The sequence below is a fragment of the Misgurnus anguillicaudatus genome, chromosome 24 (genome assembly GCF_027580225.2).
Source record: "Misgurnus anguillicaudatus chromosome 24, ASM2758022v2, whole genome shotgun sequence".
NCBI classification, from domain to species: Eukaryota; Metazoa; Chordata; class Actinopteri; order Cypriniformes; family Cobitidae; genus Misgurnus; species Misgurnus anguillicaudatus.
In genome coordinates this window covers 29,730,366-29,748,805 of record NC_073360.2, presented here as the reverse complement: position 1 = coordinate 29,748,805, position 18,440 = coordinate 29,730,366, and the positions used below count along the sequence as shown (strand labels likewise).

At 39.8% G+C, this 18,440-nt stretch overlaps 1 protein-coding gene across 17 annotated transcripts in view; it reads left to right on the top strand.

Annotated features, from left to right (window-relative positions):
- mecom (MDS1 and EVI1 complex locus) overlaps nucleotides 1-17,899 on the top strand; it is a 191,679-nt gene extending 173,780 nt beyond the window's left edge. For 6 of the 17 annotated variants that reach the window (XM_055197069.2, XM_055197074.2, XM_055197067.2 and 3 more), the window contains 10 exons: nucleotides 1,413-2,805; nucleotides 2,925-3,015; nucleotides 4,867-4,893; nucleotides 8,198-8,364; nucleotides 9,058-9,135; nucleotides 11,908-12,077; nucleotides 12,165-12,309; nucleotides 14,124-14,351; nucleotides 14,915-15,086; nucleotides 15,977-17,899. In XM_055197069.2, coding sequence (XP_055053044.2) covers nucleotides 1,413-2,805; nucleotides 2,925-3,015; nucleotides 4,867-4,893; nucleotides 8,198-8,364; nucleotides 9,058-9,135; nucleotides 11,908-12,077; nucleotides 12,165-12,309; nucleotides 14,124-14,351; nucleotides 14,915-15,086; nucleotides 15,977-16,105 — 2,600 coding nt within the window. In that variant the 3' untranslated portion in view covers nucleotides 16,106-17,899. The remainder of the gene's footprint in view (nucleotides 1-1,412; nucleotides 2,806-2,924; nucleotides 3,016-4,866; nucleotides 4,894-8,197; nucleotides 8,365-9,057; nucleotides 9,136-11,907; nucleotides 12,078-12,164; nucleotides 12,310-14,123; nucleotides 14,352-14,914; nucleotides 15,087-15,976) is intronic. The other 11 variants (XM_055197082.2, XM_055197083.2, XM_055197077.2 and 8 more) reach the window with 4 other exon arrangements.
- Nucleotides 17,900-18,440: the final 541 nt, after the last annotated feature.

Here is an 18,440-nt window from a genome sequence, read left to right as displayed (position 1 = left end):
CTGCATAAGGACCTCATTCGACTCATAACGATTTTAATGTCTTAAACCGTACCGTGACCTCTGAACTTTACCCGATTGAACTTCATGCATTGACCCTGATAGTGCTGATCCCACACAGCTTGTTTAGACGCTGCCCCCCCACTCTGTATCAGACAGTAACTAGCTTGCTAAGTCTGGCCATTCCAGGCAAATCACTACCACATGCAGCCCTGCCTGTACAGAGACCAGCACACCACCATTTACAGCAATCAGCATTTAAACAAGCACTGCTAACAACAGTTAATGACCTCGTAACAAAACACACACATACACACGTATACACAAAAAGAGGCATGCAGAATGCACTTGGCTTACGGATTTATGGTGTGTGTGCAATTCTTAGCAAAAGCGGTCATGTGAAAAATTTTGCTTTTTATCTAAAACAGAAAAGATGTTTCTTTTCTGTAGTACAGGATAAAGATCCTTCTTCTTTACACAAGCACACACACACACCTCTGTAGCGCCCATATTGGAAGTTCACCACTGTGGAATGTGTTTATAATATTTTGTTACCGTCTATGAAGAGCTGACAAAACACAAGTGCTCGTAGATCTTCCCTCACACTTCCCAGATTTCACACCTGTTCATCCGAGTGTGTGTATGTGTGTGTGCAGTTGTTCACAATTACATAAGCAGCTTGTGTGTGTCTTCCTAGATATCTATGCAGTATGTATGCGTGGTGTCTTTATGTACAAAAATTGACTTTGATACGACGCACTTAAGTCATCCTCTCTCCCCTGCACTAATATTTACACCCCATCTTTTGATCAGACCCTCTGTGAGTGACTGACTCCATAAACACAGCCCTCGGCACAACATCCTCTCATACCGCACCTCATACCTCATACGATCTGACAGGGATTAGCTATCCACTCCCTAACAGTTCCTTCTTAACTTGCTAAAGTTTGGAAAACATCACATTTACTGTATATATGTAATACATGCGGTTAGATAAGAATTGCAGGCAGATTAGATTTCATTTCACACTAGAAGTGTTAGGAAGTGGTCATTTTGACAGATTTATGGTACTCGTAGAGGATTTAAGGACATGAAAATCAGAAATTTGGGATAAGTCATGAGTTTTAAGACTATTGTTTAAAGATTATATGGTGTGTGTGTATGATAGACAGAGACGTCGCCTGGTCCATGGGAACGGACCTGCAGGAGAGGATTCATTCAACTCGATTTCCTTCTCACGCTTAAAATAGAGCCATTGTGAAGTCTTTGTCTGTTTGTGTGTGTGTATGTGTGCACCTGTGTGTGACATTGCATTCTTTTATCTGTCATCCTTGCTTGCCCTGCATATTTGTTTGTTTTATGAAAAGATGTGTCTAAAAATCTAAACACTTACACCCCTGTCTCACTATCTGTAGGTGAGGTCTGCCACAAATCGTACACGCAGTTCTCCAATCTGTGCCGTCACAAGCGCATGCACGCGGACTGTCGCACTCAGATCAAGTGTAAAGACTGCGGACAGATGTTTAGCACCACATCCTCCCTAAACAAACATCGGCGCTTCTGCGAGGGTAAAAACCATTTCGCCGCTGCGGCAGGAGGGTTGTTTGGCCAAGGCATGACCCTCCCTGGTGCCCCTGGCCTGGATAAGTCTACATTGGCTGGAATGAGCCATGGGAGCCCTGGTTTAGCAGACTATTTTGGGACGAACCGGCATCATGGTGGGTTGACGTTCCCAGCAGCCCCTCCGGCATTCCCATTTAGTTTTCCGGGACTTTTCCCATCAGGACTTTACCACCGGCCCCCACTAATCCCATCCACGTCGCCAATCAATGGCCCTCAAAGCGCTGAACTTCGGAAGAGCCCACTGCTGTCCTCACCCATCCCTGGGTCACATGACCTCTTGAAGAGTTTCCGCAAGGACTCGTTCAACGGAGACGGGGAGGGAATCGAGCGGCCGAGAGAAGGCTCCATCTCCAAGCCGAGGCAGAGCGGGAAAATGAGCGAGCAATCCGAGAGTAGCGATTTGGATGATGTCAGCACTCCAAGCGGGAGTGAGCTGGAAAGCACTTCGGGTTCAGAGCTAGACAGCGAAGCAGAGAGCGACCGGGAGCGAGTGCGGGAAAATGGGAAAGGGCCAAAAAGGAAGTCGAGTGGGTTCAGCGATGCCCAGAGTCCAACTCTCATCAAATCCAGTGGTAGTAACAACACCGGTAATGGAAAAGACTTTCCTGCATCAGGGCTCAACCAGCCATCTCTGGACGAGCACACAGCTGTTTCTGGTGCTGTTAATGACTCAATAAAAGCCATTGCCTCCATCGCTGAGAAATATTTTGGCTCTACCGGACTCGCAGGCCTCCAAGACAAAAAAGTCGGGGCACTGCCATATCCCTCCATGTTTCCTTTATCTTTCTTTCCTGCCTTCTCTCCTTCAGTCTATCCATTCCCTGAGAGGGAGCAACTTCGACCTCCAGGCCACAAGGTGGAGCCAGAAAGCCCTCCAGTTGAAAGTAAAAAACTCCAGAAAAGTGTTGAATCGCCTTTTGATCTCACCACCAGGCGGAAAGAGGAACCTCTAGCAGCCACCTGTGCTCCATTGAAATCCGAAGCCTCACATGTACAATCAACCAATCCGGATCAGCCGCTTGACCTGAGTCTTGGCGGACGAAGCCGAGGCAAGAGCAAAAGAGGGGAGGAGATACAAAAGCCTCCTTCCTTTGCTGATAAGAGGGCAGAGCCGGAGCCACCCAAGACCGACCCCTCCCTTCAGCACGCAAGACCCACCCCTTTCTTCATGGACCCCATATACCGGTACTGTCAATCACAAGTCCTTCCTAATGTAATAGTGTTACCTGTTATTCTCATGTAACGATATAATGTAAGCGTAATGAATGAACTTGCCATGAGGACTGATAGAAGTTTAATATCAGCAGGGTTGAGAAGAGAAAAATGAACGATCCATTCGAAGTCCTAAAGGACAAATACATGCGACCAGCTCCGGGATTTCTCTTCCACCCACAGGTGAGGTTTGCCAAAACATTTTCCCGCTGCTAACTCCATCTTATTTTTACACCTCATCCCTGCAGTCCTGCTCAAATCATTACCCTATATTTTCAATTGCCGCCATGCGTGCTACTGCGGTTTGTGTTAATGCAAGTCGTTCCAGACACAAACGCTAATAGAAAGGACGACAATGGACAGATTATTGAAAGCAGGCTTGACAGACATAAATCAGCAAAAACTCTGACCGTCGCCTACTTGAGTTAAACATTTAGGGTTACTCTGCCAATATCACATGGTTGGCAAGCGACTGAAGCATGTAACATTTCTTGTCCACTTCAATGCCATTCTCAATACTGACAAAACACCTCCTTAAGATGCCTTTATTTATGTGATGGCCACAGTATTTTGGCAGTAGCTTTACAGAGCCCCAGTGTTTTGGCATTAGCATAGTGACTCCCATGTTCCTCTGCACAGATCTTTTACATGTGATCAGGTCCAGATGTGAGATTGAGACAGGGTGGAAGCTTTGTGACACGTATCTTTGTGTGGGTGTCTTTGATTATGATGTCACAATATGATACCCTGTTAAACCACCAGACATTGACCCCCACCCCTCGCCCCTGGATGGAGTGTGTGTGTGTGTGTGTATGCTGTAAATCTGTGTAATTTATGTGAATTGTGCATCTGGATTGAGTGAGTTTGTCAGAGTTTAAGTGTGTTAGTGTGTGGTTTTGTGCTAAAGTATCCATGTGACCTCATTAGTCTGTGTGTATTCTTTAACCTGTCTGCTCTATGTCAGTGGTTTGTGTGTGCATGTGTGTTCACTATCAGTGTCGCTCACAGTTCTGTAAAAATCGTACATGGTTCTCCACACACAAAAACCCCACACACTTATATGATTGGTACACCCAGATACACACACACACGCGCGCGCAGACACTGTCTGGAGTATTGTTTTATTGGCTGTTTCAGGACAGCGTTTTATTGGCTGTTTCATTGGACTGATTTATTTTCTCTATGCCTTGTGTCTGCGCAAGATAATATCCACATGTTTCTGACACACTGCGTAATGAGGTGACCTATCAGCATCCACTTTATTGCATTATCATCACTGCACTAGCTAATCAGCACCAGGAAGACTATTGACAGAACAGATGCATTATGGGAAATGTAGTTTTAAATGTTTTAGTGCAATACGTATGGAAGGAATGGAAAATTGGGTGGAAAATTATTAAATGTTTAAAAGTTAAATGAGTAACTAGAAGCCGGTTGCATTTTTTATTTAGTGATGAGTATTATACACTTGTAATGTATGATGTTGATAATCTTAAAACATTAATAGAGACCCCGCATCACCGTGTCCCCGTGTTGTTGCACACCACAAAGCTGCCATCCACATTAGCCAACCCTACTGAAAAATCCAGCTATGACCAGCATAAGCTGGTGAGCTGGTTTTAGCTGGTCTCCCAGCTTGGTATTAGCTGGTTTTGCTAGTGTAGGAAGCTGGTTTTGCTTGTATCAAGCTGGTCTAGCTGTGTGTTGGTCACTTAGCTGGTCATGCTGGAAGACCAGCTCACCCACCAGTATGACCAGCTTTGTCAGGCTGGGAGGACCAGCTAAAACCAGCTAAAGCCAGCTTATGCTGGTCTTAGATGGATTTTTCAGTAGGGAAATGTTTACATACGCAGCTTCATGATTATAACTCTCCATCCTTCATCCATTTCCAAAAAAACGCAAATAGTTAATTTTTAATTTAAGCCTAAGTCAACCACAATTGCAAACAAAAAGTTACTGAACAACCCAAGACAAATCAGACACAGTTGATAACTCTGATTTTGATTCGCTGTTTCCCTTCTGTCCCGCCTCCAGTTTCGCATGCCTGATCACAGAACATGGGTAAGTTACTCTTAAGCCCAGACATTCATACGCTGTTACCACACATATACACATGCTTAATAACCTCATGCAAACGTTTGTATCGCACATAGATGCATGCACATGATCTGTTCAATGCATGACAACAGATCTATTCACTTTTATGTTTGCTATTACTGTCGTTAAACAATACATTTGATTTACAAGCATTCAGTTAGAAATGCATCAAATTGACCACTGGATGAATGACAAGTCTATCCTGCGTTCGTGTGTCGTTTGATGTATGCAGACGCACGTCTCCGCTTTTTGCGCCCGCGTTTCTGTTGCCTCCAGTGTGTGTTGAGCAGACAGAGCAGTTGTTGTTTCTGATGGCTGCCCCTGATAATGCAGCGAGTGTAAGTGTGTGATTATTTACACAGAGAAAAGAACAGACCACGGCACTGATTTGGGGGGCGACAGCACCGTACGGCATCGCATCACTGGAGGGGTAACAGTCTCTCTGGGACCCCTCTGTATGTGTGTGTGTGTGTGATACTAGAAGGGGGGTTTCCAAACCCGAGACATCTGGTACCCTGATAAGATCAACAATTGAAAAAGCTCTTGCTAATGAAGGGCCTCTTAGACACACACTACTGCGAATGGGCAACTCGACAGCTGCCCTACCACAGAGAGAGAGAACTGGAGAGGCTAAAAGCTACTAACTATCCAGGAAGTCCATTCATTGGCGATCACGAATTTCTTTGGACTTAGTTGTTACAGCAATCACAGAGATAGAGATCTATGATAATAGGTGTAGACTTCAAGAAACAATCAAAATGCCTATAAAATATGCATGTGTGTTTGTGTATGTGTGTGTGTATGTGTGTGTGTGTACAAAACTACTGGCACAGAGGAAAATTGTGATGCTCACTTATAGCTTGTTAGACTTAATGATGCTGCTTATATGTGGTTTAGGATCAAGCTTGTGTCAGTGGTTTCTTCTGAAATTATTTGGGGAAACAAAAATAGAGGCAAATGAGACATTTAGTTAGAGAGTATAGTTATACAATGAATGTGGGCGAATTAGTGCACTGCAAATAATGACTTTCTTAGTATTTTTGTTTTTAGTAAAAATATCTAAAAATTCTTAAATTAAGATGTTATTTCTTGATGAGCAAAACGACCCAAGAAAATAAGTCTAGTTTTTAGACCAAAAATATGAAATTTAAGTGATTTTGTGCATAAAACAGGCAAAAAAATCTGCCAATGGGGTAAGCAAATTGTTCTTGAATTTTTCTTGAATTTAGTGTTTAAGAAATTTTTTCAAAATCACTTCAATTGGATATTTTTGGTCTAAAAACTAGACTTATTTTCTTAAGTCATTTTGCTCATCAAGAAAAAGCATTTTAATTTAACAATTTTTAGATATTTTTACTGAAAACAAGACAAAAATACTAAGAAATATTATTCTTGAAAATCATTTTTTGCAGTGCAACATGGTGCCCGCGGGCATCAGGTTGCCCGCCCGGAGTCTGTGAGTTGGCTGCCAAAGCACATTTTAGTAATATCCTCAATTTTAATATTTATTTTTAATATAAGCATGGCTTCTTTTATGTAAAAACATATCAACAAGTAAAACAAAATTAAAAAGTAAAACCATCCATTGTGGTAGCCCTTGCTCACAAAGGTAAGAGACCCCTGATCTAAAAATGCTTAAATCAAGATGTATTTTCTTAATGAGCCAAATTACCTAAAATAAGTTTAGTTTTTAGACAAAAAATGCACAATTTAAGTGAGTTTATGCTTAAAACAAGCAAAAAAATCTGCTAATGGAAAAAAAATTATATATATTTTGCTTGTTTTAATATATATATATATATATATATATATATATATATATATATATATATATATATATATAACTTAAATGTTATGTTTTTGTCTAAAAATATTTTCTTAGGTTATTTTGCTCATACACATGCATCATAATTTAAGAATTTTTAGATATTTGTAGTACTAACAACTAGTACTTTTTTTGCAGTGTGGGGTTTAAAGTTTTTTTTATCTTGTACATTTCTGATTAAAACTCAAGGACAGTGTATTAATTTGGTACAAAAACAGTTACTGGGATGGTTTTGGAGTCCATACCTCAAATGTATACATATGTGTACCTAAATGGTACATATTTATAGGGTACCCTCCCATTGACAGCTTTTGTATCTTTATTTCTGAGAGTAAATAAATAATTAAGAGTTTTAATATTCAAATTTTAATAATTGCTGATGGGTTTAATCGCTGTACTGATGAGTGAAAAGCTAACAGGTTGTTATTTAGTTAGAGATACTAATAGAGTGTTAGCATATCATTAACAGAGACACATCATGCAGATATATGACAGCAGGTCATTAGCTATACCTCTCTCTCTCTCTCTTTCTCACTCCGTCTATCTCTCACTCATTCTAAATCAATCTGTGATTTATAGAGAGAGAGAACGAAAGAAAGAGAGCTGGTATATCCCTCATCAAACAGATCTGACACTTCACATCCTCACAGAGGATATGAGCCTGACTCTCAGATGAAGAACTTTAACCTCCAGCTGTCATTCCCCATCAAACCTCACCCTATCTCTCGCTCTCTCTCGCTCTCTCTCTCTCTCTCTCATTGGTCTTTAATTGTACATGTCCTCCACCGTGAATCAGGACAGATTTGTCAGCAAAACCAAAATAAGACCAAATAAGAAAAAGGGAAAAACCAACGCACACCTAATAATGCAAATGCGCGTGAAAGCTCTCAGCACTTTTGCACTGCGTCCGATAGGCCTGTTCATCTACAGAGACCTGCTCCACCCCTCCCTCTCTTCCCTATGATATCATTATTACTGCTGTCTCAGTCTTGATCAGTAATGTCAACATCTTTCATATTGACGAATGTGCTGTCTGCTCATATTGTGCACTGAATGCTTTATGGGCAACATAGGACATGAATCACTCCTGCTCTTCAGCACCTCACACACACACACACACACACACACACACAGGCCTTATGTTGTTCTCATTCTCAGGCCGAAACACACATGTAGCCCTATTCCCTTGGAGATCGTGTCAATATCTGATGAAAGCAACTGTTAGAATTCATTAGTAAATTGGCAGCCGTTCTAATCTGCATAGATTCGTGTGTCTGTGTGTGTGGTCCATCTTATACAGTGCGTTGTTTGTGCATCAAAATTGAGCATTTTGCACAATTATCCATAAGTGTGCTGACCACTCAACATTAATGTATGCAGGTAACACACCCCTTAGACCTCACAAAAAGAGGTTCTGACACATCTCTCTTGTTTTTCTTGCAGATGTCAGCGATTGAAAACATGGCTGAGAAGCTGGAGTCTTTTGGCTCTTTAAAGCCAGACGGCGGTGACATCATGCGTTCCGTCCCCTCGATGTTCGACTTCCGGGCTCCACCTGCCACTCTTCCTGAAACACTGTTACGCAAGGGCAAAGAGCGCTACACCTGCAGGTAACCCTAAAGATGAAGACTTGCATCAGATGAACACTAAATAAGCTATACACTTCAGTTATAGGGCTGCATAACGATTAATTGTGACTAATCGTTTGCAAAATAAAAGTTTATGTTTACATCATACAGTATGTGTGTATGTACTGTGTATAATAATTTTAAATGAATAAATACATAGATATGTAGATATTTTAGAAGTATTTACATGTGTATATACATTTTTATATATATATATATATATATATATATATATATATATATATATATATATATATATAAATATTTAATATTTTATATATTTTTTCTTAAAATTATACATAAATGCGTGTGTATTTATATATACATAAGTATTATACACCGTACACACACATATATGATGTAAAAAAAACTTTTATTATGCAAACGATTAGTCGCAATTACTTCAGTATAGTAGTATGCTATTTAGTCAATTATAAGCTTGTGTTTAGTAAGGTTATGTTTATGCGCATTCAAATAATGCAAGGATATACAATAACATATATACTTTTTGTTTGCCTAAAATCAAGATTTAAGTAAAAAAAACACGTGTTTGATGTTTAGTGAGTAATTACGACATGGAGTGTGGAATGCTGGGGTATTTTTGAGAAATGTGTGTGTGCGTATTGTGTGTATTGTTGAGTATTGTTCCTGGAGATCTATTTCCTTCCCCTATAGATACTGTGGCAAGATATTCCCACGCTCAGCCAACCTTACAAGACATCTACGGACACACACAGGAGAGCAGCCTTACAGGTGACACACACACACATATACACTATAATATGTACACTACATACATGTGACCCTGGACCACAAAACCAGTCATAAGCTTCATTTTTGGAAATTATACATTCAGGTGATTTATGGATGGTTTGTTAGGATAAGAAAATATTTGGCCGAGGTACAATATTGAGAAAATCGCCTTTAAAGGAAAACACCACCATTTTTCAATATTTTACTATTTTCTTCCTTCAACTTAGACTAATTAATACATACCTGTATTTTTTCAATGCATGCACTTAATCTTTGTACAGTGCATTGTGAATGTGTTAGCATTTAGCCTAGCCCCATTCGTTCCTTGGGATCCAAACAGGGGTGAATTTAGAAGCCACCAAACACTTTTATGTTTTTCCTATTTAAAGACTGTTACATGAGTAGTTAACCGAGTAAGTATGGTGTCACAAAATAAAACATGACAATTTTTAAGCGGATAAAAAATGAGAACTATATTGTATGGCAGAAGAGCTCCTGACAATTCCCTCCTTTCTCGCTCAAACTTCCGTTAATATTACTGCGCCTGCATTAAAGTGAAACCTGATAAAAATTCAAATTTAAACATGTCAGGCGTACTTTTGCATCTGTACTCTTCATATATAGTTTGTAAATGTAACATAACCATGATATAAGCATTCTTCATGATTGAGGAAGAGTGACAAGAAGTTCACAAGAGAGGAATAGAGAGACATACACAGGGAAAGAAGAGAAAGACAGGAAGACTAAAGGAAGTTCGAATGAATAATAGAGTTGATGAGTGGCATACAGCTGTGGGCCAGCAAAGGCAGCTGGGTAATTAGGTTTGTGTCGGCCCTCAGACTCTTTTAGAGAGTTTTAAAATACAGCACAGAACAGGCGTGCACACACACACACACACACACTGCGTTTGTGGTCTATTTGACCACAGGGGAGGTTTGTGCCGGGCTCTGTTACTTTCCAGATAGCCTCAATCTTCTCGCGCTGGCAGGGCTTTAAACGAGCCGCTGATCAGCCCTTAACTGCAATTTAATTTCTATTTTTCTGTTGCTGTTGGAGGAGGGCGAGACACAGAGAGAGAGAAAGATAACAGATTCCTGAGAGACGCAGTTTAGCGCAACTCTACGGTGGAGGGGAAGATACGATCGCGTAATCGCACAGGATAATTCTGCGTGAAGGGACTTGGCACATGCTGTCATTTTAGGGGCAGAAGGGAGAACTTTTGACTGTAAAGTTTGAGTTTTACTGAGTTGGCCAAAGATGAGAGACAAAGAGTTCATGACCACTTAATCGTGTGTTTAGGATTTTGCGCGTTTAAGTACAAGAGCGATAATAATAAATCATACTGAACTTTAGTTTTATTTAGAGCCTTTAATGGTTCTCAAGGCGACTTGCAAAATAGAAATGCATATAAATATGGTACAGCAATGCATGACGTATACTGTACAGTATATACCATAAAAAAAAGATGGAGTGCAAAATTTTAAGATTTGCATAAGAAAAGTTCAGATGTAAAACCTGCTAAGTGGGTCTTGAATGATTTCTTGCTAATTTGCATTTTTTATCAAACTCTTAAAGGGACACTCTTTTTTTGAAAATATGTTCATTTTCCAGCTCCACTCACTGATCTATATAAATGACTGGATTGCGCATAGAACGCTTAACGTAACAGCGTGAGGTGAAGCCAGCGCAGAGTTCGAGCCGCCATCTTGGTATACCCAACCGGCAGACGGCGTCATTGACTTCCATTCAAAATCATGTTTTAAATTCCCCCGCTTTTCAGCGTATCAGTCACGCAAGATTATTTTTAGGATATGTGTACATAAAATTAACTGTTAAATCTGGTGTTATTTGCAATGTTTTTGCTTTAATTGGGCAGGAAAATGGATTTATTAAAAAAACGTTAAGGTGAGTGTGTCTGCTGCGTTCTGTTAATGACACGGGTATAAATAAAGGTTTTTTTTGACATTCAGCTACACGGTCAGCTTTATTTCTCTAAATAAGTTTAGGTAACTTGTAAGTTTAGATAACATAAAACCAGCAAATTATTGCATGCACATACGGTACAAAGTGTGATTATTTATTTGTGTCCATGGCATGAAGTTCAGCTTTTTCGTGCCGTGAGCACGGGTGTCTTTTTTGTGTCATTCAGCATGAATTTCTATGGGTGGTTTTTCGTGTCTGTGGCACGACTTTCTTTTTCGTGTCATTTTATGAAATTTTATGTTTTGTTTTCTCATTTTTTCCCCATATTTTTTATGATTGGGTTGGGGTTAGATTTGGGTTAGAATGTACCTTTATGTATTGGTTTCTACCTGTTTTTCTTCCAGTTTTAAAACTATTCTCACCTGGAATTGGGGTTAGAGTTCGGGTTTGGGTTAGGATGTTAAAAAATGTTACAGAAAGTGATTCTTACCCCAAGCGACAATGGTAAAAAAATATGAAAAAAACCAATTAGAAAACGACACATAAAATGACACGAAAAAGAAAGTCGTGCCACAGACATAAAAAACTATTTATAAAAATTTGTGCGAGTGACACGAAAAAGCTGAATTTCGTGCCATGGACACAAATAAATTAATGAAATTTTTTGTGATTTTAACACGACTTTCCGTGAGATCAATCTGTATAGTACGTGTCAAGAGCATTCGGTTACATGCTGGAGGTGGAAATTTTATACAGTTGAAAAATTGTATTATCAGATTTATTCAAAAGAGAGCTGTTTCTATATGTAAATGCTGTATTGTAAAATAATGTTTGTTTTTCCATCCGCAGATGTAAATACTGTGATCGTTCATTTAGTATTTCATCGAATCTCCAGCGTCACATCCGTAACATCCACAACAAAGAGAAACCTTTCAAATGCCACCTCTGCGATCGCTGCTTCGGTCAACAGACCAACCTTGACCGCCACCTCAAAAAACACGAGAACGGTAATTTATCAGGTATACACGCATGCATTCTCCCAGTTTTCGGCATGCGAGAATAATGCATTTCATTACAGTCAATTATTATTTGGTTTTTATGTGTAGGCACAGCGATGTCGTCGCCCCGATCAGAGCTGGACAGCAGTAGCGCCATCTTGGAGGATAAAGAGGATTCGTATTTTAACGAAATACGAAACTTCATCAGTAACACGGCACGGACGGCGACGTCTCCGTCACATTCGGAGGAAGGGTAAATATCATGCGATTATATCAACTTTCACGTGTGAACTCACACACATGCAAACGGATCGTCCATTAGGCCGTCAGTCATCAGTCTCCTCTTGTTGCCTGAGGCAGAATGGAGGTTATTATACACAAACATTACCGAACACAACACTTCTCATACCTTATTCATTAACCTGCACCCCTGTGTGTGTGTGAATACCTTCACATGAAAGGGACAGAAGTGTGTATTAACTGCACATGTGAACGTATGTGCGGACATATATTCAGTACGGTTGTTAATCATTACCCTGTCGCCTGCGGTTTTTAAGAGATTGGAGAGATTGGGGCAGGTCTCCTGGAAGACGTGATTACCGGCGGGCCGTTTCGGAGCGCGTGCGGAAAGCTGTTGACTTTTGGCTGCGTGCGCATACATGAATTTTGCCATCTGCATATGATAATTATCTCCGAGCGTTCATTTCCCAGAAATGATCATCAGGTTGGATGGAGCTCTGACGGTTTAAATTCTTGACCGGGTCGATCGTGTGTGTGACGGACAGATCCGTCGAGATAAAGATCTCCCGAGCTTTTTGTTGTTTGATATTTTCATTAAAATGATACAACTTGATGCATGCGTGTACGTACCTTACGCATTACACATCTGGTCCCAACATGTGTTTGTGAACAGGAAGTGAAGGTCAGAGGTCGCCGAATGTTTCCTGTCAGTGTGACTGCTCCTGATAGATACTTTATCCTCCACAAATTACCACAGCTCTCTCTAATTACCAATCTGTTTTCATTATCACGCCATCTCTCGCTCGCCCGCTCTCTCGCTGTATTAGCGGGGTGTGGAGAGATGAGAGGGGCAGGTTTAGGGGATTATTTCAGTTGCGAAAGCGGCATTATACGGTTAAACCGCGTGCTGCCACGCTAATCTGAGGAAAGAGTCCAAGCGAACGTTTTAAAGACGGACAAGATGTCAGCCCTTACAAGTTCAAGTGGAAATATGCTATTAATATTTAAACCCTACATCATGAGCACCTTGACTCAGCATGTCTGGAGCACACACGCTTACCGCTAGGCCAAACGTAACGTCTCTTTTTTTATCTTTTTCTCTCTAATCCATCATTTCTGGCTAAAAACGTTTCCTGTGAGGTTTTCTAATTGAGATCTTTGTAATATTTGCATTGCACATCTGTACACACAGACTTGTATTATATGATCCTCTCTCTCTCTCTGCCTCTCTACTTCTGGTATTTAAAGTTTGGTAGTTGCTATTTTTAATCGATGAGAATGTAGACGAACGAGTGAATCGAGCTTAATGCGTTGCCGCTGGGCGGTTTCTGTGTGTGTGAGAGAGAGTTTGGATAGCTGCTCTGTCTCTGTCTCTATGGGGAAATGACTGCTTTGGCAGCTCCTTCCCTGCACTCACCAAATGGGCTGTCAGCTAAATATTTGGCCTATTAGATGAATTGGAGATAAAGAAGAAAATAAACCAGTGAAAGAGGAGAGGTGAGCTGTTCGAGAGAGACAGGAAGCGGAGAGGCCTGCAGTCTAAGTACCCTGACGATGGGCGGCTCATTTCTGCCAGCCCTCATAACTGATGACAAACCGGGGTCCCGTCGACTCTCGTTCAGCCGCACACTTGACTACTTTCTTTCTTCAGCATTTCCTCTCGCTCTGAAAACGTGGGCATGTGTTTCTACTTTACGTGATGGGCTTTTTTTAAACAAACAGGACTGTGTTTCAGCACTGAATGGTTTTCTTTCGTGAGACAGATCGTGAATTCGTACTCTGTGTCCTGCGTAACATCATCTCTAATTACATCTCTGTTCTCCGCAGACTGAATGGTAGTCATTTTGACGAGGACAAGCCCCTGCCTGGACCTGGCTCACGTGAAATGGATGAGGAGGAAGGGGAGGAGCTCGGAGGTGAGGAAGAGGAAGGAGAGCGTCACGACGGGCCTAGGAAACCCACCGATGAAGGTGTGCCTAATGACATCATAAACGACGACATGGATTTCGAAGGACCGGATGATCTGGAATTAAATAGCAAATCGTCACCGCGAAGGTATGCGTGCAGAAAACGAACACCAAAACAGACGAGAAACGAAGTTAAAGGGGCCATCTCACAAGACTTTTTGAAGATGTCAAATCTTTGGTGTCCCCAGAGTACACATGTGAAGTTTTAGCTCAAAATACCATATAGATAATTTATTATAACATGTTAAAATTGACACTTTGTAGGTGTGAGCACAAATTGTGGGTGTGTCCTTTAAAATGCAAATGAGCTGATGAAATTCAAACACTGATCGCAATTGTGCTGTCAATTATTTTCTCTCTTTCTCACTGTCTATCTGCACTAAATTACTGTGCTGTGGTTGGATAGTGCAGATTAAGGAGCGGTATTATTATAATAAGATCTCCCTATGACATCATAAGGAGAGCCAATATTCAATGACCTAATGGGAATGGTTTACCAAAACTAAGTTACTGGGTTGATCTTTTTCACATTCTCTAGGTTGATAGAAGCACTGGGGACCCAATTATAGCAAACATGGAAAAAGTCATGATTTTTATGCCATGGCCCCTTTAAAGTTCTCAAAACTATACTGTTTATATTTTTGTTTGCAGATTTAATGACGATGAGGAAGATGAAGATCACAGCAGTTTTTCCACCATGGATCACATCCGCCACTTTAGTATGGAGGACGGTGATCTTAGCGATGGTGATGTCGGCGGCTTTGGCCCCGCCCACCTGCAAGAAGGGATTAAGCAGCCCCTGTACAGAAAGTCTAAATCACAGGTATGGTATTTATATATTATTTATTGTTCATTAAAGGCGGAGTGCATGATTTTTGAAAAACGCTTTGGAAAAGGGAGTCGGGGCGAGTACCAAAAAACACTTGTAGCCAATCAGCAGTGAGGGGCGTGTCTACTAACTGACACTGTTACCTGGGTTGTGAATGTATGGGGTGGGTCTATCAAAAGAAGGTCCAGATTCTATTGGGGTAGGGGCGTGTTTGTTTAGGTGATTTCAAATGTCAACACTGGCTTTCAGAGATGTTCATGCACCATGCCTTTAACTCTTTCCGCGCCTTTGACGAGTTATCTCGTCAATTAAGAGTAAACATTTGCATTAAAAAAAGTGTTTCTGAAGAATTTTTATGTTAATCTGCAATACAGCGATTATCCACCAGATGGCGAACTTACCTGAAGCCAAAACGTTATTTACTAATTTTAAACTCTATGTATGTTTTGATAATCGTTCTGAATCTGATCTCTAACAAATTCCTTCACAAAAACGCAATTATTTCAGCTTTTTGCTAAAAAAAATTATTTTTAAAGAAAAATACCCATATTTGTTTATAAGCAGAGAAAAAAATATATAGATATGATGAAACGTTTTCCCCGTTTTGTTTGTTTATTGTTTGTTTGAAAGCAGATGGTCTGTTCTTTCATTTGATAGATTTGTATGTTTATATATTTTTAGAAGGAAATTTTTCAGGAAGGTTTTTTGTGACACTTTTGTAAAAATCAAATTTTCAAAAAAATGGCTGGCGGGGAATGAGTTAATATGCATGTATATTAGCTTTACAAGCGACACATTTATCACCTACTGTGCTGCTTAGTCAAATCTCAATAATGTTTTTGTGTATATACTGTATGTGTAATTGCATATTTCTCTGTCTATAGGCATATGCCATGATGCTGTCTTTAGCCGATAAGGATCCGCTCCACTCGTCTACCCATAACGCCCCGATGTGGCACAGCTTGGCCCGCTCTGCAGAACCCAGCGCTATTCAGTCTCTTAGTCACGTATGACACCCTCACCTTAACAACAGTGTGTTAAACTATCGCTGGAGTCCATTGGTCACAAATATACAGTACACACACTCGCAAGTGCCCAAATTGTCATACACTTATACTGTACACACCCAGTCTGAACACTATCCCATATACATGAACAAACATTGATTGATTGACTGTTTGATTGATTGATTGAATATAGTTAGTAGCAATGACAATAGTGTCTGTAATTTTGATGGTGATGATGAAGACGATGATGACAATAGTAGTAATGCATAATAATAATAATAATAATAATTGTATTTATTCTGTCCAGTTTCAATATTTTGCACAGCTGTGGCAGCTGGTGAACAGTTTTTAAAATTGCTGTTGGTGTCATGTTTGTGAGTTTCGTGCGCTGAAACAGGTGGTTACTCGGAGTAACACGTGAGAGTCTTCCGCAAGACAAATGTGATCGCTGTCTGTATGGGCACAAGAGCCTACCGGCATGTAAATATATTTACGATTAACACGAATACAGAAAGGAAACACAAAAATGTGTGTTTTTAAAGCATTTCACAGGTTTCTTGTACAGAAACGTACAAATTTACGAAAAGGGACGAAATGGGGCTGGGGGTTCAGCGATTTTCTTTTAGACGTTTTCGAAATGAAACAACTACACGCTAAAGGTTTGACCTTTAGACCTCTCACAGACGCTGCTTTTAAATAAAAGGTGTTAGGAGCGAGACGGTGACTATTTACTGTCCAATGAAAGCACTGCATTCAACCCACTTACCCACCGTTTTGTGTGACGATAGACGCTCTCTTATCTTTAGTTAGTTATTTTAATGGTGGAAAAACGGTTGTTAAACACGCCTCGTGTATTTCTAAACTGAGAAAATTAAACTAGTTTTGAAAAATAAACTAGTGCTGTAGAACTTGCGAAGGGCATTCTGTCGTTTTCCACGGTTAACCCCGTCCGTTAGTTGGCGAACGATACCACTAAATAACCTGAATGCTAGTTTATAGCTACACCCTCCTCTCGTGTCTTTCATTTATAGACAATCATGCGTTTCTTATGTTTTATCCCCTGTCATTTGTTGCTTCGTTTTGTCCTTTTTTTTTCCTTGGTTGGTGTCGTCGATGTATTTGCTGTGTATCTTGAAAGTTGTATTTATTTCTCTGCAAACTGTAGTTTGTTTACTGAATAGCACTGCTCTCGAGCGCCCCCTTGCGGTGAAATCAAGAATTTCACACTGAAATTTTGGGGGGAAGAGACTCCATATGGTCTACTGGGGTTTGTAGAAAATGTCTGAATGCCAGATAGTATTAAATGTACCATCACAGCTTCTACTTCTAATAAAACTGGTAAATGATATAGATATTACTTAGGTTTTTTTGTATGACAATTTATTGATTCAACTGTAAAATATCTTTAAAAAAAAATAAGATAAAATAGAGGAAAGAATAAAAACAGCTGATATTATTTCTTCATAAAACGCATGATTGGTCCAAGCTGTTACTGACATTTTCTATGGTTGTCTGCAAGCTTGTGTGACGTTTGGGTTCATGTTGATTACTTGTGCCAAACCTATGAGAAATGCCAGATTTTGTTTATCCTCACGAGGTGAAGGACCAGATCTTTCCTATTTCACTTTTTATTTTTTGTTTTGTCAATGTTTATAATCCCATTTTTAAAGTAATCAGTGAGTTGAGGTACTTCTGTTTTAATGCTTTCTACAATGTAACTGTATTGCATTATAATTCAATACTGTGGGAGGAGTTAGTGAGAAATAAAGAACTCCTATGGGCGGACTGTGCACTCTCTAACCGTCTCTGTCTCTGTTTCTTAATCGATTTTCACATGCCAGATCACTTTTATTTATTACAATATAAATCATTCTTAAAGAAGGTTTTAGAAAGTCATGAACATCTTTATCATCAAAGAAAACAAAGCCTTCTTTATTGTCTTGTTTATTGGACCGTTAGGATTTTTGCATTGTCACATTTGAATGAATTGCATTACTATCAAATATAAGTATTATTTTCTATTTTTTCTTTATTACAGTAATAAAAATCACAATGTTTGGACGAAATAAATGGCAATTTTGTTTTTATTCCTTAAATACTCCCATGATTTATATTTGCAATTGTAAAAAGGGTTGTAATTTAACCTATGATGGGTTGTTTTAACCCATTGTTGGGTCAAATATAATGTTTTCTAGATTAACATATAACATATTCTAGGTTAATTTAACCCAATGGTTGGGTCCCTTTTTGACCCAACAATGGGTTTGAAAAAAAACCCGAATTTTAAAGTGTAGAATAAATATTTATTGTTTTGTCATAAAATGATGTCACAATGCAAAAA